This window comes from Mesoplodon mirus, assembly GCF_964341445.2.
Source record: "Mesoplodon mirus genome assembly, chromosome: 5".
Classification (NCBI taxonomy): Eukaryota; Metazoa; Chordata; class Mammalia; order Artiodactyla; family Ziphiidae; genus Mesoplodon; species Mesoplodon mirus.
In genome coordinates this window covers 166,395,056-166,419,270 of record NC_138980.1, presented here as the reverse complement: position 1 = coordinate 166,419,270, position 24,215 = coordinate 166,395,056, and the positions used below count along the sequence as shown (strand labels likewise).

The 24,215-nt window shown below is 34.0% G+C and overlaps 1 protein-coding gene across 2 annotated transcripts in view; it reads right to left on the bottom strand.

Moving 5' to 3' along the window:
* The window catches only part of CDH12 (cadherin 12), a gene marked incomplete at its 3' end in the record, with an annotated part of 289,043 nt that overhangs the window by 67,774 nt on the left and 197,054 nt on the right, over nt 1-24,215 (bottom strand). Inside the window, exons 3-4 of one of the 2 annotated variants that reach the window (XM_082623654.1) lie at nt 20,030-20,149; nt 8,469-8,636 (exon numbers count right to left, since the gene is read on the bottom strand). In XM_082623654.1, the coding sequence (XP_082479780.1) occupies nt 8,469-8,636; nt 20,030-20,149 (288 nt within the window). The remainder of the gene's footprint in view (nt 1-8,468; nt 8,637-20,029; nt 20,150-24,215) is intronic. The other variant, XM_082623655.1, reaches the window with a different exon arrangement.

Genomic DNA, 24,215 nt, shown 5'->3' with positions numbered 1-24,215 from the left:
CATTCTCTAGTATGTCTGTGTCTTTATTCCCATCTTGCCCCTAGGTTCTTCACGACCTTTTTTTATTTTTTATTTTTCCTTAGATTCCAGATATATGTGTTAGCATATGGTATTTGTTTTTCTCTTCCTGAATTACTTCACTCTGTTTGACAGTCTCTAGATCCATCCGCCTCACTACAAATAACTAAATTTCATTTCTTTTTATGGCTGAGTAATATTCCATTGTATATATGTGCCACATCTTCTTTATCCAGTCATCTGTTGATGGACACTTTGGTTGCTTCCATGTCTTGGCTATTGTAAATAGAGCTGCAATGAACATTATGGTACATGACTCTTTTTGAATTATGGTTTTCTCAGGGTGTATGCCCGGGAGTGGGATTGCTGGGTCGTATGGTAGTTCTATTTTTAGTTTTTTAAGGAACCTCCATACTGTTCTCCATAGTGGCTGTATCAATTTACATTCCCACAAACAGTGCAAGAGGGTTCCCTTTTTTCCACACCCTCTCCAGCATTTATCGTTTGTGTATTTTTTGATGATAACCATTCTGACTGGTGTGAGATGATAGCTCATTGTAGTTTTGATTTGCATTTCTCTAACGATTAATGATGTTGAAAATTCTTTCTTGTTGGCAATCTGCATATCTTCTTTGGAGACATGTCTATTTAGGTCTTTGGCACATTTTTGGATTGGGTTGTTTGTTTTTTTGATATTGAGCTGCATGAGCTGCTTGTAAATTTTGGAGTTTAATCCTTTGTCAGTTGCTTTATTTGCAATTATTTTCTCCCATTCTGAGAGTCGTCTTTTTGTCTTGTTTATGGTTTCCTTTGCTGTGCAAAAGCTTTTAAGTTTCATTAGGTCCCATTTGTGTGGCAGGAATTTTTAATTGACTATAATGTGATTTTCAAAGACTGAAATAATAAAAAAAAAACTTAAGCATTTTAAGAAATCTGGGGAAATGATATTAACAATCATAGCATATATCCTTTACTCTGGGTAAAATTGTTTAAAATAATATTATGATTATAATTGCCACATCAAGAAGGTTGCTAGCCTTCCAGCTCATAAGCATAATTCTTCTGAGAGTCTGCTAATGGGGCAATGGAGCAACCAGGCTACAATCTTTTATACTTTGCCACATGGGAAACAGAACAAAATAAGTCATCAAAAAGTGTCAGTACTATTTTAAAAGGACTCATATACTCATTAGCAAAGCACAATATGATGTGAATAATGATAATTATAGCAATAAAAATTTATTTAAACATTCTATTTCTGTTATTTTTCATTTGCTTACATCTGCCCACATAGAGTCTAGTGAAACTCACTAATCACTTCTCATTGGAGAACTGGGAGTGCAAAGTTTTTCACTGAGCTTGCCTTCAACTTGTATTTACTTTGATCCAGTTTGAGTTCAGCCTTAAAGAATCAGTATCTGACATCCATAAACTCTTTGGAAAATTTCTAAACAAGACGTACAACTGTATATGAGTGCTTAATATGTTAAAAAATAAACTTTCAAAATACTTAGTTTAAAATGACTACATTTTAATACTCAGTCTCCAACCAAATAGGTGGAATTTTGCATGAATCAAAAAATTCTCATGAGGTACCAAATAATTAACTCATTACCTCTAGTTAACGAATAATGTAAAAGCCTTCTCAGAGAATCAACACTTGCTCCTTCATCACAGATTTTCAAATTGTGCCCTGCAGACTATCTATATCACAATCTACTGGAACACTTATCTACAATTCAGATTTCTGGATCAAGCTACATCAATTGAAGCAGAACTTCCATCACTGGGACATAGGATCCCAAGGAATTCCTAAGGCAAATACAATTTGAGAACCACTGGGAGAACCACTAGTGAATAAGTCCCAGTTTATCATTTGCATGCCTTATCTTCAGGAAATAGTTGTTTCTTATTTATTTTTATTGAAGTAGACAAAGGCCCATTTGGGAATTAAACTTGAAGTGTTTATTCCACTTGGTAAAAAGCTAGTTTTGTAATGTGTCTTGGCTTAGTTTTCAATAATAGAAATAAGAGTCATCAAATATGACTCATGCCCACATTCTATGTGAGAACTGGAAGATACCTGAATATAAACACTTTGTATAAGTTTTTAACCCCTAAAATTTATGATTTTTAATGTTTTTTAAACATTTCCTCCCAAAGGAGGAGCATATCTAATTGTCATATAGCATACATACATACAATATCAAAGATTAACTTATCTAAATTTTTGTCATATTCATATCTTTGGGAGGTACTGACCTAAAAGCCACAGACTAGGTTAAATTTTCAGAGAATGCTAGAAAAGTGTTATGTGTTTGAACTTACTTAAATACAGTTTAATTATGGGAATTAAACTGTGTATTAAAGTTGATGTTAAATTGGCACCAGTACTAAGTTTGAGAAACATAAACAAATATTAATTTATATCATTAACACCTTCATATATTATTTTTTTATTACTATTTAAAACCGACACCCAGTTCCAATTAAGGAAAGCCTTAACTTACATTTGATCTATAGTTAACTTTGCAGACCAGTTGGTCCACGCCACCCTTCCAATCTCAAATATTTGAGTGAAGCTGAAGTAGTCATTCTCATTTAAATAGTAGTGGATCTCACATAAGACCCATTATTTTAGTCATGCCTCTTTTGGTATTCTTTCAGAGTAATTGCCACCATCTTCTCTTTCTCATTCTTTCACCTAAAATAGCATATTGGAGGTAGTGATAAGAACAGAAATTCCACCTTTGCCTCAGAGACATCATTTGAAAACATGCTGAGGGTGTTAACAGTTATTAGTACTTGATCTACAGGTAGGAATCAGGCCCTTGGCTAGAGTCTCCAAATAAGTTGGGAGGAGAGATTTGTACATAATTCACTCCCTAACAGTCACAGAAAGAGATTGTGAAAAGAACTGAAGTGATTCTCAGCATACACATATTTACATATTCAGGCATATATTGGGCACTCAAAATCCAGGAAAATTTTTCTCCTATGATATTATTTAAATAAATATATAAATCTATATAAAGTTTTGAATTCTCAAATTTATATATATATATATATATATGTAAAAATATAAATATGTACAAATATTTTATCTAAAAATAAACTTAACACATGAACTTATATCTTTAGTAGTCAATCTCAGTCGTCCCCATGACAATCAAACTCTGGACACCTGGCAGAACGTGATGGTATATTTTCTAAGGCTGGATCTGAGTAGCTGTCAAAATTAAATTACTCTTTAATTCTGTATTTGGAATGACTTATTACATGGTTTTGCCAAGTAAATTTCAGTATCAAAGCTTATAGTTTTCCAGGTATAAAGATGGTAAGTGGTAAACAAAGAGAAACAGACTTTGTACCCCATCTGGATATAATTGGGTTCATGGTTCTAGGTATAATATTGGATGCAATTGTATGTTTTAGAAAATAACTACTGTACAAATAATATTTTATTGACTTATAACTGAATCAATTGTCCTATAACTAGAAACAGTCAATATAAACATGTTTGGTAGGCATTTGATGAAAACAGACTTACTTTATTTTGTTTATATATTTATTAGTTTATTTATTTAGGCCTTGCTCTGCAGTTGGTTTGCTGGATCTTCTTAGTTCCCCAACCAGGGATTGAACCTGGGTCACAGCAGTGAAAGCTCAAAGTCCTAACCAATGGAGTGCCAGGGAATTCCCAAAAAACAGACTTACTTTAAAATACTGTTTTATTTATGACTAAGAATTTGTCATAAAATAAATATTAATGTCTTTTTTTCTGCAGTCTTATCCATTTACCCTACAAACAGTTATCTTAAATGCTTATTATATTGAAAAAGAAAGGAAAAAGAAGCAAACACTTCTTTACATTTCCTACACATTTTCCCTTTTTATGTAAACTATGAAGGGCTTTATTTCACCTAAGTTGTTTTCTTTTTCTTTTCTTTTTTTTTTTTTTTTAGCGGTACGTGGGCCTCTCACTGTTGTGGCCTCTCCCATTGTGGAGCATAGGCTCCAGACGTGCAGGCTCAGTGGCCATGGCTCACGGACCCAGCCACTCCGTAGCATGTGGGATCTTCCCAGACCGGGGCATGAACCCACGTCCCCTGCATCGGCAGGCGGACTCTCAACCACTACGCCACCAGGGAAGCCCGCGGTAGCTTATTCTGACAGATGAAATCCTCTACGGATGTCCTCCATTATCGTAGATGGAAGCTATATGACTATATGTAAAATATTTTACAAAGAAAATATTTTGTTTTTATATGACTACAGGTAGAGCTCTTTTAACGTGCCTGGTATTATTTCTATTTCTGAAACAGTATTCCCTCCTTTGTTTGTGAACAGTTCTTTCTGTAGGACTTTTGGGGCAAAACACAGGCATTAAAGGCAAATTGCCTTTTAAGAGGGAAAGTGATAAAACGTTCTGAAGTCCCTTCATAAGATTAGGTCTTGGGTTCTCCTACCTAGGAGCTGTGTGATCTTGGACAAGTTACTTAACTTTTATTAATTATATACTCTTGTTCTTTTATTTCTAAAACTGAGAAAATACTATACAGTCATTGTAAAGCTAAATGGGAATATATATGCAAATCATTCTGCATAATGCATGAGACATGGTAACTTATTAGTAAATATCATTGTCACCATCATCAAATGAAATTGGCAGGAAATTCTGATGCCTCAGGAACCATCTATTTTGCAACAGTAAAACATCAAATTATTTACACTTGCATCCTACAAATGGCCATGACATTTAATTTTATTTTCATTTCTAACAGATTTATAGAAGGAAACAGATGGAAATGGGTGCTTAACAATGTCACACATGCATACATACACACACAAAGCCAAAACGAATTATGATTAGTAAATTTTAAGAAATTATCTTGTGCATTATTAAGCAATGAAAAAAATGTAGCTCCATGAAGTTCATCTGAAGGAAGATTATTTTTTTCAGCATAATTGCTTAACAGACATGAACAAATATAGCTAGCTGTGTTAAATTCTCTTGTTAAGTAATATTATGTATGAAATATTTGTTTTCTTGACTTTTACATTCAAAAGTTATTATTTCAGTTTGTCATTTCATGTCATATTTTCAGTTTAATTGATCCATGTGAGAAATATTCCTGCAGAAAGAGCACTGGCTTCTAAAGAGGTGGCTTTTCTGTTTATAAATGTATTCTGTCTTTTTCCTCTGAAGGATATAATTCAAAATGACAGTACAGTAAAAAGGGCTTGACACAAAGGCATGTAAGATTTCAAGGGAATTAATTTTTTATTCATGAAAAATGTGAAAACCCTCTTCTTTCTAATGATTCAAAAATATCTCTCACCTATTACACATTCAGGCTATAGTTCGAATATGCATGTAACACAGGAAGAAAATAATTAGATCACAGTGATCTATTTGATATATTCCTTCTACCCTCTCATTTCTGTTTATGATAACAATTCAGCCTATGTCATGTGACTTTTTTGCAGCCGTGTCTAAAAAATATGGTTTCAGAGTGGCAGGTAAAAGAAAAGAATATCTTTTCATTTTCATATGTTAAACTAGAAGAAATTTGAACTTTAGTATAAAAAAAAAAACTTTGCCAGTTTTGTTGATCTTGGGAAAGTTAATCTAAGTCTCAGTTTTCTTAAGAGTAAAATGTGGAAAATAAAGATCTCAGAGTGTTTCTGAGGAAAGGACATACGAAAATGAAAAAATTCCTGACACAGGATGAAAATGCTCTAAAAGTTCAAATGCCCTTAACCCCATAATCTTTCCTAGTGGGTCTCATCTAGTTACGCTTAGATCTACAGATTCAACTTTGAATAAATTCCAAACCAGCCTGCTGCTTTGTACAGATTCTTTTCACTAGATAAGATCTGGAATTGATCTTCCTGTCTCCCTGGGACCTGAGCATGCCATCTTGGTTCCCTAACCATACTCTAGTTTCTCTCCCATTAAGATATTTTCATTTCTTTGTTGCACTCCAGCCTATTTTTCTGGATGGCTGTTCAAACTTTTGCAAATTACCCTTCATCCATAACCAGAAGTTGTTTCCTTCCACTGGTTGAGGGTTTTTCGTTTGTTTGCTTGTTTGTTTTTTGTTTTGTTTTGTTTTGTTTTTACAACTTTATTGGAGTATAGTTGCTTCACAATGGTGTGTTAGTTTCTGCTTTATAACAAAGTGAATCAGTTATACATATACGTCTGGTCCTATATCCCCTCCCTCTTGCATCTCCCTCCCACCTTCCCTATCCCACCCCTCTAGGTGGTCACAAAGCACCGAGGTGATCTCCCTGTGCTATGCGGCTGTTTCCCACTAGCTATCTACCTTATGTTTGGTAGTGTGTATATGTCCATGTCTCTCTCACGCTTTGTCACACCTTACCCTTCCCCCTCCCCATATCCTCAAGTCCATTCTCAAGTAGGTCTGTGTCTTTATTCCTGTTTTACCCCTAGGTTCTTCATGACTTTTTTTTTTTTCTTAAATTCCTTATATATGTGCTAGCATATGGTATTTGTCTTTCTCGTTCTGACTTACTTCACTCTGTATGACAGACTCTAGGTCTATCCACCTCATTACAAATAGCTCAATTTTGTTCCTTCTTATGGCCGAGTAATATTCCATTATATATATGTGCCACATCTTCTTTATCCATTCATCTGATGATGGACACTTAGGTTGCTTCCATCTCCTGGCTGTTGTAAATAGAGCTGCAATGAACATTTTGGTACATGACTCTTTTTGAATTATGATTTTCTCAGGGTATATGCCCAAGAGTGGGATTGCTGGGTCATATGGTAGTTCTATTTTTAGTTTTATAAGGAACCTCCATACTGTTCTCCATAGTGGCTGTACCATTCACATTCCCACCAGCAGTGCAAGAGAAGACCTAAATAGACACTTCTCCAAAGAAGATATACAGACTTCCGCTGGTTGAGGTTTATACTCTTCATCTGAAAAACCTCACTATCATCCTTGTGAATAAGAATACTGACACTACCTAGGAAGATCTCTGCTATTTCTTATACTTTAAATTGACCATATTTTTTATGCACAAATCCAAAACAGAATTCAAATGTACAATGTCACCTTTTATGTAAAAGTAGAACAATCTTTCAAACTACTCTCCTCAATTAGCTATTACAGATTGCCACAAATAAGCAGTAAAATTGTTAAAAATCAGTCTTTTTGAGGTGGGAACATGTTCTTTTTTAATATTCTAGAGAATCAAATGTATTATTTCTTTCTCCTTTGAAATATTTATTTATATTTTTTTCAGTTTCCCTGAATAGAAAGCAAGGAAATTGTTGCTTTAGTACTCTGTGTTATTAGTCATAACCTATTATTTACTAGCCATTTGTCATATACATCCCAGTTGCTAAAGTATGATGATTTCTAATTGCCACTTTTATAACCTTTGTTCAGTACACTGACTTTCTGATCACTAAGTAAGGGTATTTCTATAAGAAAATATAGTTTGATAATTTTAAGACAAAAATGACAAAGTAGTAAATTATGTAAAACCACACAGCTAAAGGAATAAAATATCCGTTTAGTTAAATATTCTCATTGTTATATACTTTAGTAGATAAACTCAAACTCTCCTGGAGTTAGAAGAAGAAAATGATTTGCTTTGTTTTGATTTTTAAAACTGTTCATGCAAATGAGTGTCTAGTGAGTTCTTTAAATCACTTATATAAGCAATGGAAGTAACAGTTTCTATATTCTAAATCCTAGGAACACTGAACTATAATCCTTGAAAATGTACCAGAAATCGAACAGGTACTTATTGGTGTTAAATGTAATACTGCAAAAGAAAACTGGATGTAACACAAGTGAGAAGTATTCATTTTCAATAAGAAAGATAGAGTTACAGAGAAGATATAGGTGTGAATTATTCTATTATCATAGAAAGTGTAGCAATTTTCACCTACTGCAAAACTAAAATAGAATACAACTAAAGTAGAGAAATAGCATCACTGCAATGTCATCTGATATCTCCAGGGAAGTATGCAGAAATGATTCAACACATATAATTGATAAAGTGAAGGCAGAAAATTTTATGCTAATTATATGATATAACAAATAGTAGAGTGGCATATATGTCATAAATCTTAAATTACATTGTACTTTTCAATTTATATTACTTTTTCAACTAGTAAGAAATTAGACAAGATCCCAACCTATTGTGAATATTTTACTTTTATAAGAATTGATAACATGATTCATACAATTATTGACTCATTTATATATTTTTTCTATTAAAATCACACTATGCATGATTCTAATAGAAAAATGTAATTCTGAGGACATTTAATTTTTAGCTTCTGCTTCCTAAAGACAAAAAGTGTCTGGAAAATTATTACAATTCCTGTAAAATTCAATGAAATGTAAGACAGTTTTTAAAAAGCTGCACTGATTTCGACTTAACAGGAAAGAACATACTTTTTGGGAATCGAGGTGGATTGTCATTGACATCTGTTAGGGTGATGTTGACTATTGTCGTTCCAGCTAACCCTCCCAGTTGTCCGCCCATATCCTTGGCTTGGATGAGGACTTGGTATTGTTCTTTGACTTCCCTGTCCATGTTTGGCAAAGCTGTTCTAATAACACCTTAAGGGGGGAAAAAATAAAAGATAAATATCACAAATGGTGAGTTTTCCAAAATAAAATAGTCCACAACAAGAAAATGATTCTATCTAGATTCATTAGCAAAAAAAAACATGCTAACAAAAATTCTGTGTATTAAAAAGTGAAACACCCAAAACATCCAATGGTTAGGATATAATTAAATATATTGTGGTAATAGCCATATAGTGAAATTCTGTGCAGCATTGTGGAATATGGTTAAGGAACAATGTATTGGCTCTAAAAGATGATCATCATTCACTAAGTCAACCAAGTTAGACATAATTTATACAGAATGCTCCTACCTTTAAAAAAGAATTAAATTTTTAGACAATATATATTTTAGATATATAGTAAAAAATTAAGTGGTTACACTGAAGGTGAGATTTCTAAAGAATGACATCCTCTTCATTCTTATCTAATTTTTGGGATATATATATATATATATATATATATATATATATATATATATATATATATATTACTTTGCTTCTTTAAAAACTTGAATATCTCCTTTGTGTATTTTATTTTGTCTTTCAGGATTCCTCTTACTTTTATTAGCCACAGGTTTTTTTTTTTTTTTTTTAATCTTATTAAACTTTGCCATTGCAGGGATTTTGTTTCTCTTGTCACCAAGTTACTATACTATAACCTCTAATGGAGTGCTTGTCATTTAGAAAAAACTCAATAAGAATGTGTTGACCATGTGACTAGTGGATGGACTGGCTAAACGAAGGAAGGAACCTGTAAATTATTTATTTATTCATTTATTTTTGATGTGGACTTTTTTTTTTTTTTTTTTTTTGCAGTACGTGTGCCTCTAATTGTTGTGGTCTCTCCCGTTGCGGAGCACAGGCTCCAGACGTGCAGGCTCAGCGGCCATGGCTCTCGGGCCTAGCTGCTCCACGGCTCGTGGGATCGTCCTGTACCAGGGCACAAACCCGTGTCCCCTGCATCGGCAGGCGGACTCTCAACGACTGCACCACCAGGGAAGCCCTTGATGTAGACCATTTTTAAAGTCTTTATTGAATTTGTTACAATATTGCTTCTGTTTTATGTTTTGGTGTTTTGGCCACGAGGCATGTGGTATCTTAGCTCCCCAAGCAGGGATTGAACCCGCACCCATTGCATTGGAAGGTGAAGTCTTAACTACTGGACTTCCAGGGAAGTCCCTATAAATAATTTATAATCATGAATCATGATATATATACATATTTACATAGCCTACTCATTTCCTGTTCTTGTGTTTGAGTGTAGAACTAATTTATATTTATATTTATGTCTGTATTTATATTTATATTTATTCATAGTGTAACAACTAAAACCTTCTGGATTTATTGCAGGTAAATTGTGAATAAATGTTATAACAAATTTCAATCTATACCTAATGATTTTAGGGAGATATTGCAGAAAATTTGTCTTAAACCCATGTGCCTTTGATATTATTTCTTAAATAATAAGGCATATATGAATAACAAATTTAATATCAATTGTCAACACAAAATATAGAATCCTAAGCACAAACTGAATATACATCCTTATTTTATCTATACTTACCTAATGCTGTTCTTTTGCTAATTCAGACAACTACAATCTGAAATTTCTTTTGGCCCTTGGCAGGAAATTGTTGCAAAAAAGGCAAGTTCCATTTTTTGCTCCTGCTGTTTTATTCATGCACTGCTACTGACACCCTTTTACTTCAATCTGTTTGTCTTTTCTTCAGCTTGGATTTCTGATGTTTCATTTCCAAGTGTCTTAACTAAGATTCTTCATCTCTGCATCTCAGTGGCCTGGTCCTACATGCCTTAAGCTACATGACTTCTGCCTGCCTTATAATATTTATATTTTCTAGATAAATGCTTGGGTTTAATTCATACTCATACTGTATTTTCCTGATGTTGACCAGATTTATCTTTACTCAGTTCATTTCCAGTAAGTATATATGTACATTTCTCACTCTCTCACTTAACTTCTGGTATGAAAATTTTCAAAATAATTTACAAATATGTTTGATATATAAATTTTATGATATATGTATACATATGTAAAACATTGATTCTATGAAAAAGAGAGCAAATAAGCATTATCAGACTTATTTAAGACTAGAGTTTTTTTCTGATGCTTTGATATAATTGTCATGAATACCCCTAACTGCCCTGCACTCCTCCATTTTATGTCTGATAGGTGATCTAGCCACCACTTCCAGCCATCCTTTTTGTTTAACGCTGCTTTTGGGAGACTGTATGTTAGAATTTAAAGAAGAAAGGGTTGTGTATGTAGTTTCAAAGGAAATCTCCTCTGATTACCATGATGTGCTTCCCCTTCCCACTATCATTTTCATTAGGAGCCACTGTCCCAGAGAAATAACATACGGCATTCTAGAATTTTCTTAGAGTTGAATCTGGGGAATCAGGCTGACAACAAAATTCATTGTGAGTAGAGAATTCTTAAATACTGTGACCTATTGAAAAAACCTGGTGGGGGGGATGGGGAATCTCCTATTCAAAAAGTTACTCTTCTTATGGTCATTAGTTGTTTCTATACTTCCTAACATTTAAAACCAAACAAATGAAAATGGATTGCCTGGTCTTGAGCAAGGAGGAAACTTGAAAAGGACGGGACTAAAGTGCTTCCATAGCAAAATGCAACCAACCGAAGGAAATGCTACATTCTGTCACTTCAGATCTTAGATTTAGGTTCAAGTATCCATCTCTATTTTTCAGTATTTGTATATAAAAATACAGCAACAAACTTGTATGATAATAGTTTAAGATTAAAAAGAAAAAAAACATGCATTTTATAAAACAGTATAAATACTCCACAGACCTCCACAGTAGTGATACCACAAACTTTAATTAACTTGAAATAATTATGAAATAAATCCTATTTTTTGGAAAATAAAAGAGTAGATAAGCAAGTTTACATTGGATACTGGTATGGTCTTGTACTGATGAACTTTCCAACATATGCAAGATAATTAGAGCAAAATTAAGAATGAGAAAAATAGAGTTTATTTCTGCCAATATGAATGGAAATATATGGTTGAGAGAGTTATAACCTTAAATTAAGGTTATAAAACCTTATAGTACCAAAGGATACTAATCTGCCAGGGGATATATTCTCCCTTTGCAATCACCTTGGTGTTATAGGCAAGTCCCTTAGGTTTGGTGGATCTCAGCTTATTTTGTGAAAATGGGTTAGATATGCTGATGAAAACATTTTGAGATGAAAATAATGCAATACTATATATGAAAAATCATGAAATATTACAGGTGATCATCAAGGATTTGGTTTTATCTGAGTTTTTTTCTTGAATTGAGTGCTAAAATGCAGGACTGAAACATGGGACAGTAGATTCAGTCAACACTTGTACTAATATATATGTTTCATTCAGGCACTGTTCTTAGGTTTAAGGGTATAATGGCAAAGACGCTTCCATCTGCCCCTCCAATTCCACTATATATACTTTTCTAGACTTCTCTCTGCTCTCTGGTTTCCAGTTGCCCTGGGACAATTGACAGGCGATTAGAAGGTAGAAGGAGAATGAGGTTGGGTTTTTCTTTCCATGGATCCCCCACATTCCATTCCACACTCTCTCCTGCCATGGTCTCTGCCTGTGTCTCTAGAACACCCTCATTCCTTTAACCCCATTGTGGTAAATGCATCCACTTATTTCTTCTCCAGATTCAGCCTTATCCCTTATGGTTTCCCTACAATCTGCTTGCACTTTAATAAAGAGTCTTTTTATTAAACTAATCTCAAATTGCCCAACTGAGTATCATCTGTTTTCATCTGGGAAAATAATTGATAGAGTCTCTGTATAAGGTTCCTTCATGGAATGTACATTTAATTGGTATTTGTTCCTGTAAAGTGGTGAGGAGGTCATAAAAAAGCTCTTAAATGATTAATCTAATTTCAGATGGTGATTAGTGTTATGAGGAAAATGAAAGAAAGTCCTCTTGAAGGTAGTATAAAAATGTCCTCTCTGAGGAAAGACTGCAATCCCAGAGAAGTGGAAGAGGCTGACTTAGAAAGAACCCAGGCAGGAGTATCCCAGGGGCGAAAAGGAGGAGAGCACTACTTCTTCAAAGCATACAAGTATAGAACTTGGAGGTTGACATGGCTGCAGCATACCACTGTTGAGAGGGATTGTATAAAATAAGATCACAGAGTAGGAGAGAAGTGAGATAGTGGTTTTCAAAGATAAATAAACTCTCTGGGAAGGCATCTTGAAAATCAACAAGTAAGACTACATCAAACTAAAAAGCTTCTGCATAGCAAAAGGAATAATAGACAAAAATGAAAAGGCAACCTATGGAATGGGATAAACTATTTGCAAATCAGATATCTGATAAGGAGTTAATATCCATACCATAAAAGAACTCATGCAACTCCATAACAAACAAAAACATCTTAGTTAAAAATGGGCAGAGAAACTGAATAGAATTTTTTTCCAGAGAAGTCATACAAATGGCCAGTAGTTACATGAAAAGGTGCTTGACATCAATAATCATCAGGGAAATGTACATACAGCAAAATTACAATGAGATACGTATCACCTCATGATTTTTAGTATGGCTGTTATCAATAAGTCAAGAGCAAGAGATAAAAAGTATTGACAAGGTTGTGGAGCAAAGAGAACCCTTGTACACTGTTAATAGGGATGTAAATTGGTACAGCCACTATGGAAAATACTATGGAGGTTCCTTAAAAAAAAGTAAAAAATAGAGCTACCATATGATCCAGCAATTCCACTTCTGAGTATGTATCAAGAGAAAGTGAAAACAAGATCTTGAAGAGATACCTGTGCTCCATGTTCATTGCAACGTTATTCACAGTAGTCAAGATATGAAAACAACAGAAGTGTCCACCAACAGATGATTGGATAAAGAAGGTGTGATATAATGGAATAAAATTCAATAATTCAGACATGAGAATGAAAAAAAAAATTCCTGCCATTTGTAACAACATAGATGAAACTTGAGGACATTATGTTAAATGAAATAAATGAGACAGAGAAAGACAAAAACTCTATGATATTATTTATATGAAGACTCTAAAACAACTGAACTTATAGAAACAGAGTAGGTTGGTGGCTACCAGGGGCTGTGGGTCAGGGGGAAATAGGGAGATTCTGGTCAAAAGGCACAAACTTACAATTATAAGGTGGATAGGTTATAAGGATAGAATGTATATCATGGTGATTACAATTAATATTACTGTATTATATACTGGAAAGTTGCTAAGAGAGTAGTTCTTAAAAGTTCTTATCATGGAAAGGAAATGGTAATTATGTGACCTGATGGAGGTGTGGTTAACACTATAATGGTGATCATTTTGCAATATATAAGTGTATCAAATCAACACGTTGTATACCACTTACTTACACAGTGCTATATGCAAATTATATCTCAATAAAGCTGGAAAATGCTTATTATTAATTTGAGACTATTCAGATAGATTAGGTGGATGGATGGATGGATAGATAGATTGAGATAGGTAGAGATAGATACAGAAAGGTAGAATGAACAATGGATGAATGGCTGCATTCTCCATTCACTGAGGATTAGAGTCCAGAGGAGACCTAGACCACTAGTCTGTTCTCCAAAGAGCAGTCACAGTGGTTAGGTCTGAGCATGAAGCAGTCACAGAGCCCCTCCAATCAGAAGTCCTCAGAGATTGTCCAGGTCGCTCAGATTAAAGACCTCACATAACCTCCATCTTCACACTCCCTGATCTTAACTCTCTGATCTTATCTTCCACAACTCACTCCTTTGTTCACTAGAGCTTTGTACCCTCTCTTCTCTCTGCTGGAAATGTTCTTTCCAAGACGTAACTATAAACAGCTGCTCTAATTCTTTCATCAAAGTCATTTTCATAGGACTGTATTGGTCATTCTAACTAAAATTCTATACTGAATTAGTTTCCTACTGCTTCTGTAATAGATTTTTTTTTAAAGCTAGTACATTCTTAAGCTTTATTAAAAATATGGTGTTCATGGGCTTCCCTGGTGGTGCAGTGGTTGAGAATCCGCCTGCCGATGCAGGGGATACGGGTTCATGCCCCTGTCCAGGAAGATCCCACATGCCACGGAATGGCTAGGCCTGTGAGCCATGGCCACTGAGCCTGCGTGTCCGGAGCCTTTGCTCCACAACTGGAGAGGCCACAACAGTGAGAAGCCTGCGTACTGAAAAAAAAAAAAAAAATATATATATATATATATATATATATATATATATATATATATATATATGGTGTTCATGACTACACAGATAAGGTGTATATTTTTTTAAAAACTGTTTCCAGTAATGTATTTTGAGGACAAGAAGAGTTATCAGGTTATCTTGGGTAGGAAGAAAATTTAAAGACATTATGGTCCGACTTTGCACCATAACATGCCTTAACAATTCTTTAAGATTTAGAAGTCACTTCCCTAAAAGTTCTTTTCTCAGGAGTTTCCCCACTCTCGTGAGTCTATATCTAGTGCCCAGTAGTCAGACTATGTATCATAGAGTGGTGTCCTAGAAAACCCACATGTAATCTTCTGAGGACCCGAGTAGATGGGGATCTATTTGAGCATCAGCTTGATGCATCTCAGTATCCTGGTAGCACAGGACCTGTCAGGTCATTGGTTATAAATAAATGTGCATCAATTTACCCAAACCCAGGAAATCCATACCCAAATCCAGCACCACTGGCTTATCACTCATTACTGCTTTAACTCTTCCAGTAATATGAAGCTCAGAATCTCATGAGGTGCCTGCCCCTCTTATTTATGGACAATCATTAACATCTTTTTTTCTTAATGAAACCAAAATTCTTTCTTCTTGTAATTCATGCCATTGATAGCCCTCTGGAGCAGCAGAGAATACAGCTAGCTCCTCTTCTACCTGACAGCTCTAAAACTTCCGAAAGGCATGTATCACATCCCCTTGGAGTATTTTCCTTTCAAGACCAAATAGTTAGTTCCATCTGCAGATGTGTGCATTCCATGGTTTCTAAAATAAGGCAGTGGAGTTCACACAGAGTTCTCGTGAAGTGTGACAAGGCAGAATACAAGGAAACCATTGTCTGCGGTGCATTTTTAGTCATGTAATTTTACTGCATATATGTAAAATATTACAAAAGTGGTAATGGCATGTGTTGTTTAATCTTAATAATTGTCTATTTCCTATTTCACTCTTGAAGAGGAAAAGAGCTTCTGTCTTTATCTCACCAGCACTGACTCTAAATCCTTTAAGGCTTTTCTCTGAATTAAAGTCAAAGGCATGATCAGGCCATAAAACATTATAAATATGTACATAGTAGTTTATATAAAGAATTAGCTCAAAATATAAAGTCTGACCCATGCTTTAATTTTACTATGGGGTTTTAAAACACTAAAACTTTTTTTTAAAGACTGAAAGGAATAAATATCAGTCAGGGTGGATGATGTTTTATTTGGGAAGTAAGCTTGAAGATAATCATCTCTAATCAAAGGTGATAACCGAGCTAAAAATCTTTAGAAAGTGTCATTTATCTTAGCCCTTCATCAGATTTCCCAAACAGAAGCTAGGACAGAATCATAAAGCATGAAATATCAGAATAGTGGATAAAAGAAAAAAAGAAAGTAACTCATGCATGCAATCCCATTCTCATATGAATCCTAAAAATGCACATGTAAATACATAACATAAAGACTTATAAATATGCACTTCTGACAGTGCACATAAACAAAAAGGCACTGATGAAAAGTTCTGGAGGTGGACAGTGGTGATGGTTACACAATGTGAACGTACATAATGTCCCTGAATAGTACACTTAAAATGGTTAAAATAGCAAAATTTCTGTTATATATATTTTACCATGACAGAACAATTTAAAGTTTATGGATTTTTTTAAATGTTGAGATAAAATAGTATTATCAATATAATGCTTTCTCAGGTAGAGCTCAGATTATTTAGAAAAATCAACATATTATCACCACATGATACACCAAATAGCAATATCTAGTTATCCAACTCAGATTCGATTTTAAAATCGTTTAGGGAAAAATTCAAATACTTTAAAAGAATTTTAAATGTAAATTAAGTCATGAGATCAATCGTTTATAATAATGTTTGTTTTCCTAAATGAAATAATTCTATTATCAATGCTCTGGAAATATTTAACATCTCAATTTCATGTATCAAATAAAATATTACAATGTCTCTTTAACATTTTATAGATTATAAGTGTTTTTCTAATGTATCATAAATATTAAGTGTAAAATATGTATAATATAATATGTCAATAGGACAAATATTTTAGTGTTTTATAAACATTAAGTATAATAAGGATCAATGTTATTTAATGTTTTATAAATGTATCTACATTTCTGTTTTTTAAAAATATTTAATAATCATTTGAGGCATATACATGAATGCAGGCAAATTTTAAGTTACAGTTAACATTCTCTTAGGTAAGCCAAGTAATTGCCAAATTAGCCAATTTTAAAGTCAATTTGGGGCTTATTTCATAGAATGCATCAATTTATATTATTTATAAATAAACCTGCCATATTTATACCTTGGATAGAGATGCTAGGAATGTTTGTCAAACAGCAATGTCAATGAAAACCTTTTAAAAAATGTTCTCATTCCAAACGAATACTAAATAGTTATATTTATCTCCTCATAAATACTTAGGCACCAGAAGTTTTGATGACACTCTTCCTTTAGAAATTATTTTAAACTGGTTTCTACACTCAAATGTGGAAAATTTTAGATAATATTAGTTTTTCATGCATTTTATTTAATAACAACAAAAGGAATCATAAAAGGAAGCTATATGGCTGGAACAAATGGAGACTATTTCTGAGAAATTGCAATTATCCTTGAGTTTTTATTTATTCTTATCTACCACAAGGTGATAAATTTGACAAAAAGTCTTCTTAATGGTTTCTGTGCATGAAGAACTAGTTATCATTCTATTAATGAAATGCCTCACCATCCACTCTTTTCCTGTCTAGTGGTCTGGGGCATTGTTAGTATCAAGACTTCTGTCTCCAGTGAAAACCAATGCTTCAAAAAATCTATTCCATAGTTCATGCCAGAATTGTTTCACCTTCAGTTCTAAATAATAAGCTTGATATAAAAATATAAATACACAATTAGAAAAGACATATTATGAATATACATACTCTTCTGTAAAATGATACTTTCTGAAGGCATAGAATTTATCTAAAGTTGATATTGAACAAGTAAAGTCAAGAGGAGGGCAAGTATACCCTTCATATAATTGTTGTCTGTCCAGTTTTAATTTGACCAAAGCAATTATTTTCTGTATCCACGCGTTATGCTTCGATTCACCTTTGTATGATTTTTATCTTGCTTTTTTAGTTAGGTATGGTCTCCATCTATAGTTATTTTTCCAATATTAAATCTTTGATCCTTCGTCTGTCACATTTACTCTGAGTATATAAACTCATCTACTCTATAGAATTAATCACTGCAACTCAGTAAGCGTAGCCTAATACTAAAAATCTCCCTCCTCACCAATCTCTAGACACCTTCCTTTCTTTTTCTCCCATCCTTTCTGTCTGTGAGAAGTGCTTCTCAGAGACTGAAGTGGTCTAGGAGACAGATATTGTCCTTACTTTTATTTCTGTTAGATTCCCTGTTATGGTAAATTTGGAAAATGTAACTGTATAAGAAAAAATAATCCATAATATTCCCATTTGATAAAAGGATGTATAGTGTCTTAGATAATCTCATTATTTATCTATACATTTGGCCTATTGCACAAACCTTCCTAATTCCTCTGGAGCTTTGTACCATCATAAACTTCATTGAAAACTTCCCCAAACTTTTTTTATCAACAATTTTCCCTTTTTTCCACAAATATATGATTTTCTCAAAGGTAAACAACAATAACCACTACAAAACTTCCTCAATACCTATATTGCCAAACATTTTCTTCTCCTGTCTTCACAGCCTACTTCTGGAAAATAACTTACATTTTAGGTGTAATCTCCCCATTACACACTCACTCTTAACATTTGACTCCCTGGCTTTTGATTTCTGATCCTACTTCCAAACCAAAAGAGCTTCTTTGTCCTGAACTTTTCTGTATTTTCTTCAGCACTGAAGTTCCCTTCTTAAAGGACTGATGTTGTCCTTACTACAATCTATTCCTTTTTAAGTTTACCAAAGGGAGCAGCTCCCAGCCTTATTCCCTTCATTTTTGATGGTTTCTGCCCCCCTGTTGGCTTGATGAAAAGGGTGAGAAGTGAGGACAGACAGAATGGCAGGTTTAGTTGACAGAAAATTTGCTGGTTCTTTAGTTTCACTTAATTGACCTTACGTTTCCAAGCAACATCCATCCATGGTTAATTATTAATTAACCTATATCTAATTGGTATTCCAGTTTCCACACACTTCTGAGGAAGTATAAATTTTGAAATGTTTAACCCATTTGCATGTATAGTGTTGGAAATGAATACCTTTCAAATCAATGTAGCTCTTTAAAGATCAACTTACAAAATTTAAAAGTAACTTATTAGTCCAGTATATTAACAGTTTATTCCATTACTTTAAACTGATGTGATAAACAGTATTGAATTTAATATGCAACATGTTATGTATTATATAAGAGTTGATAAAACAACTGTCATTATGGACTTTCTGCTTTAACTCTGACCATGAGCACCTGCTTTGATCACTGGTCAGCTTGACTGGAGCTCCTTAAAAACTATCTTCACTCAAAAACAGATTCTCTAGAAACAGGGGGAACTCGTTTCATTTTAAAGGGATTACAAAATCGTCCTGCATGTTTTCCTGCCCTTTCTATACTTTCCATAGATTTTTATATGGGGCTTTGAAAACTAGAATTTCAATGGTTTGATTTTAAAATGAGACTGGCTTCAAAAACATAGACTAGAAGAATTAGTGATCTTGGGGTCTCAAGTTTGTCAGCCTCTTCTTTCCCCTACTAGAAGCATAAGTCTATATTTTTCCAAAGTCACCACCCATAACCCTTGATAAAGATAGCAATAGAGACTCCATAATCTTGGGTTGATTAGGCCCAAAACTGAATATAATTGAACCCAACCAAGAAAAACTGAAATAAAAAGCTATTTTAGCTAGAAGAAACAAACAAACAAAAAACCACCATATATTCCTAGACTTTGGAAAATTTAAAGTAAATCACACAAAGAATTCCTAACTAACAAATTTGGACTTGGCATATATGTGTAAAAAGGTTTATATTTATACCAAGTTCAATCTGAAAGAAATAGCTCTGCAGCAGCAAGGTAAGATCCTATCTTCCTCTGTTAGATGGGGAGCGCATTGAATCTTTATTGCAGTGTTAGAATGGGAAAGGGAGGTGATAATGTTGTCTCTAATAAAAAAAATTACCTGTCTTGGGATCAATAGAGAAATAAGGCTGTCCCTGAAGAATGCTGTAAACGACTCTGGCACTGTTTCCATAGGTTGGGTCATCTGCATCCGTGGCCTTGACCTGGAGCACATAAGCACCTGGAAAATAAGACCATATGATTCTAGCATCTTTGTTTTATAGAGCTCAAGGTCATGTCTTTTATCTTCTGGACTCCATTTTCCTTTGGAATATGGCATTCCTTAATTCTGTGAGTATATGAAGTCACTGAGAATAACTGAACTATTATAACCAAAATGTTGAGCAACAATATTAGCTGTTAGTGCAAATGATACCTATTTTAAAAATCCATTTTTAAAGCTGTGTCCATTTCCAGTAGTTAGGTCATTGACCTGAAAGTCATCACAATAGCTTTATTGATTTGTACACCAAAGAAAACATGACACCACCTGCATTAGCTCATCTGCTTACTGTAGATGCTTTAATTGCATGACTAGGATATCAATAGAAGAGCTAAAAGGTTTAAAGGCTTACTGAACTTTAGAGGGTGTAAGTAATTTGCCATTGCAGTTTAAAGATCAATAATTACATACTCATTTAGGAAGCCTTTAATTAGGAAAGAATATTTGAGAAAATGAGGAACGGAAAATAATTGCAATTCTAACTAGAGAAGCACCTTTATGCCTCAAGACTGAATTATTCTGTGTTCACTGACATAGGAAAACTTTAAAGACAATCCAAATTATCTGTAGCTTTTCTCATCTCCTGACACTTGGTCATATTATTTATGTACTAAGAGAAGTTGACGGGAGATATTTTTCAGCAGTTTTGTCTTACATATTCATAGTCATAGTTTAAGTCTTCCTCTAAGAACTTTTTAAATGAGTATCTCTTCTTAATGTCCATTCAGTGTTACTCTTCTGAATTGAGAACAAAGTAGAATCAAAACGATCAAACTCAGTATAAATAAAATAATATGCTGCTGATGAAGGAAGGAAATGTCTACTGAGCATAAAGGGAGTGAAATGTGCATCCAAAGTTATACAGTGGACAGAACACTCTTCATCTCTTGGAGGCATTCAATGTCACTGTCAGTTTGGGGAATGCAAGACTGCTCCATTTACTCACTCAGGCTTTTTTCTTAAGACAGTGCCAACCAGGAACAAACTCAATCTTAAAGGTTTGCTCTAAAAGACAAGAGAATGAACCATCTCTTCACCTCTACTTTTTTGTTACATGAAGTGTTAGAATGCTGAAAAAGTAAGAAATCATAACTTTCAGTAGACGGTCAATGCCAAATGCTTTATCTTAAGATGTTTTGGTGAATCCTAGTTATATCAACAGATAAAGCATATGTTTTATTACAACAGCCTTTCCCAGGAGAAGACACTACTAGAAGGAAAGTAGGGAAACTTATTTATTTATTTATTTTTAGGCCTCACGGCTTGCGGGATCTTAGCTTTCTGACCAAGGATTGAACCTGTCTGTGTTCCCTGCAGTGGAAACTCAGAGCCCTAACCATTGGACTACCAGGGAATTCCCAAAAGTAGGCAAATATTTCTAAGCTGTCAAGAATGATAACTGATATTATTCAACATCATCCATCATCATCATTAACAACAATATTTGCAGCATCTTTAATAATTATTGGACAAATAAGCATTTGTAGGCATTGGGGACCTATATTAAGGATTCATCAAGAGTATGTTCTCCTTAATGATGTAAGAATGAACAGTTGCAAGAGTCAATTCCCCTCTTCCCTCCCCTCTTCTAGGTAATGATTTTTTCCCCCAGAAAAAATCACTTACCTAGCTCTTCATTATCACTTCTTCACACATGTGTTATACAGGTAAAATCTACAAACATTGAATAATGCCCAATTCTAGGTATAAATATTGCAGTTGAAAAGCAGTGGGTTGTTTTACTCTGAGGATATATTTGAAGAAAAAAGTATTATATCTTCTAGAAAGTATGTAGTAACAAATTTAATAAACTTTTATCTAATGGTCACCATATGCTCAATGCAGAATACATTTTTGGTAAGTATATAGAAAAATATTTTCCAAATGTATATTAAATTCTTTACATTAATAATTTTTAACCTCAAATGTTAAAGGAGTGAATTAAGAAGTATTTCCATAATTTATAGAACCAGCAAATATGCATCATTCAATTCCACTTTTGTCCAACTCAAAAGAATCACAGGATAGCAAGAATAATGACACTTGTTTCATCCATAGTAATGTCTATGATATTAAAAAATTATGTACACTGAATTACAGTGATGATAAACTCTAGTTTAGTGAAAAAGCAGTTTCTGATGTAAGTTATTTAAGAGTTTTTGAGCTACCTCTATATGAGTTTATAAGAATACAATTAAACAGTGTTATATCAGCTTGTTTTGTTTACTGGTCCACAGCTTTCACCAAACTAATGCAAAAGAGAGACTTCATACTCCCTTCATTAAGAAGATGAAACTAACTGTCTGGAGCACATACATCTCCAAAGACTACCTTGGTCAGTGCTTGTGTAGAACACCAGTTCCTGACACTATTAAACACTAAACACCCAAGAGGTAGGAGTGGGAGATTGTGGTTGGGGCATGTTTGATGTGAAACAAGGAAATAATACAGTCAGTGACATCCACAGAAACTGGAGTAGTCTTCTTGTCTGTAGCCATCATCCTGGAGTTTATTCTATCACTCACCCAGGATGACAATGCAACCACTCTAAATGTTGAAGTTCAGAGAGTTTTAATTAGCTCCCCCCCCAAGTTCTATCCCATGCACATGATGTGGGTTCTGGAGCCTAGAAAAAGTAAGCCAGCTTTCTTTTATAATGCAACCACACATGGCCTACTTCTGTTTGCTCATGCAAAATGTGATGTACTTTATTTGATTTCAGTAAGATTAATGTTCTCAATGGGGTTGAATTTTAGAAATAATGACACAATGTCTGCATTTCACAATGAAATAATTGAAGCACAATGATGTTAAACTCATTCTCATTGATACTGAAAGTCATTCTCATATAAAATGGTAGACAGGTGGTAATAGAACTGAGCCTGACTGTTTCATGATTTCAGCTAAAGTAGGCATTGATCTGTTGATTCATTCATTTCTTCTTACAGTCAAGAAATGTTCAGTGGTCCACACCATGCACCAGGTACTATTCTCAACATACAATAAAAAATAATATGCTACTTAATTATTTTCTGTCAAACACCACTTCCAGCATGACAGGTTTATATTCTATGTATTTTTTTTTGCATTTAGAGTATTAAATAAACAAATTTACTAGAAATACATTGAAAACATAATTGGATTCTGTTGAACTTATGATCTCTCCATTTTTTAAAATTTCTCAGATGTATAAGGACATTCTATAAATTGAATATGTTCTTTGCTTTGTCTTTGCCCTGCCACTGTCTCAACTGGTTTGAATCTTCACTCTCACAACTGCAAGGCTCCAGAGCATTCTAATTGCTTCCTCTTCCATCTCCTTTTACCCAGAAGCATCAGAGTTATTTTCTTATAACATGAGATTGATTGTTACTCTTATTCATTTAAAAAAAGTTAGAATTTAAAAAGAAAAATAAAACTTCGAATGGATTTTTATTCCTAATGAAAGAACATTATCTAAACTCACTGACATGCTATGACTAGCATGACATGAATGGGTTTCGATATCCCTCCCAGATTAATTTCCAACTGTGCTGCCAGGGACCCCGTGCAGTCACTGTACATACTTATTTACTGTTTATTTGAGGATCTTTCACACCTCTGTGTTCTTGCCCAGGTGATCCTGCTGCCTGAAGGACGTTGGCTTCTACCATCTGGAGAAATCCTACTCACTCCTGATGTCCCAGCTCTACTGTCACCTCTGTGAGTCCTTGTTTTTCTGCTCCCAAGCACAGATAGTTTGTCCACTCCTGTGTACTTCCAATAGCTTTAGTACATTTTGATTTTTTAAAACTCTATGCCTCATTTGTTCTTCTCATGGAATACAGAGGCTTTTACATCAGAAGCCCTTCCATGTTCATTCCTTGTACATCTAATGTCTGTCATGAATTACATCCCAAATAAATGTTTATTGGTGAGTCCTTGTAATACTCCTAAATACACACAAAAGACACAAATGCAATACATAGTACTTGAAATGGGCAACCTGGAAGCTAGTTATGGCCTTTAGAGTTTTTTAATACTA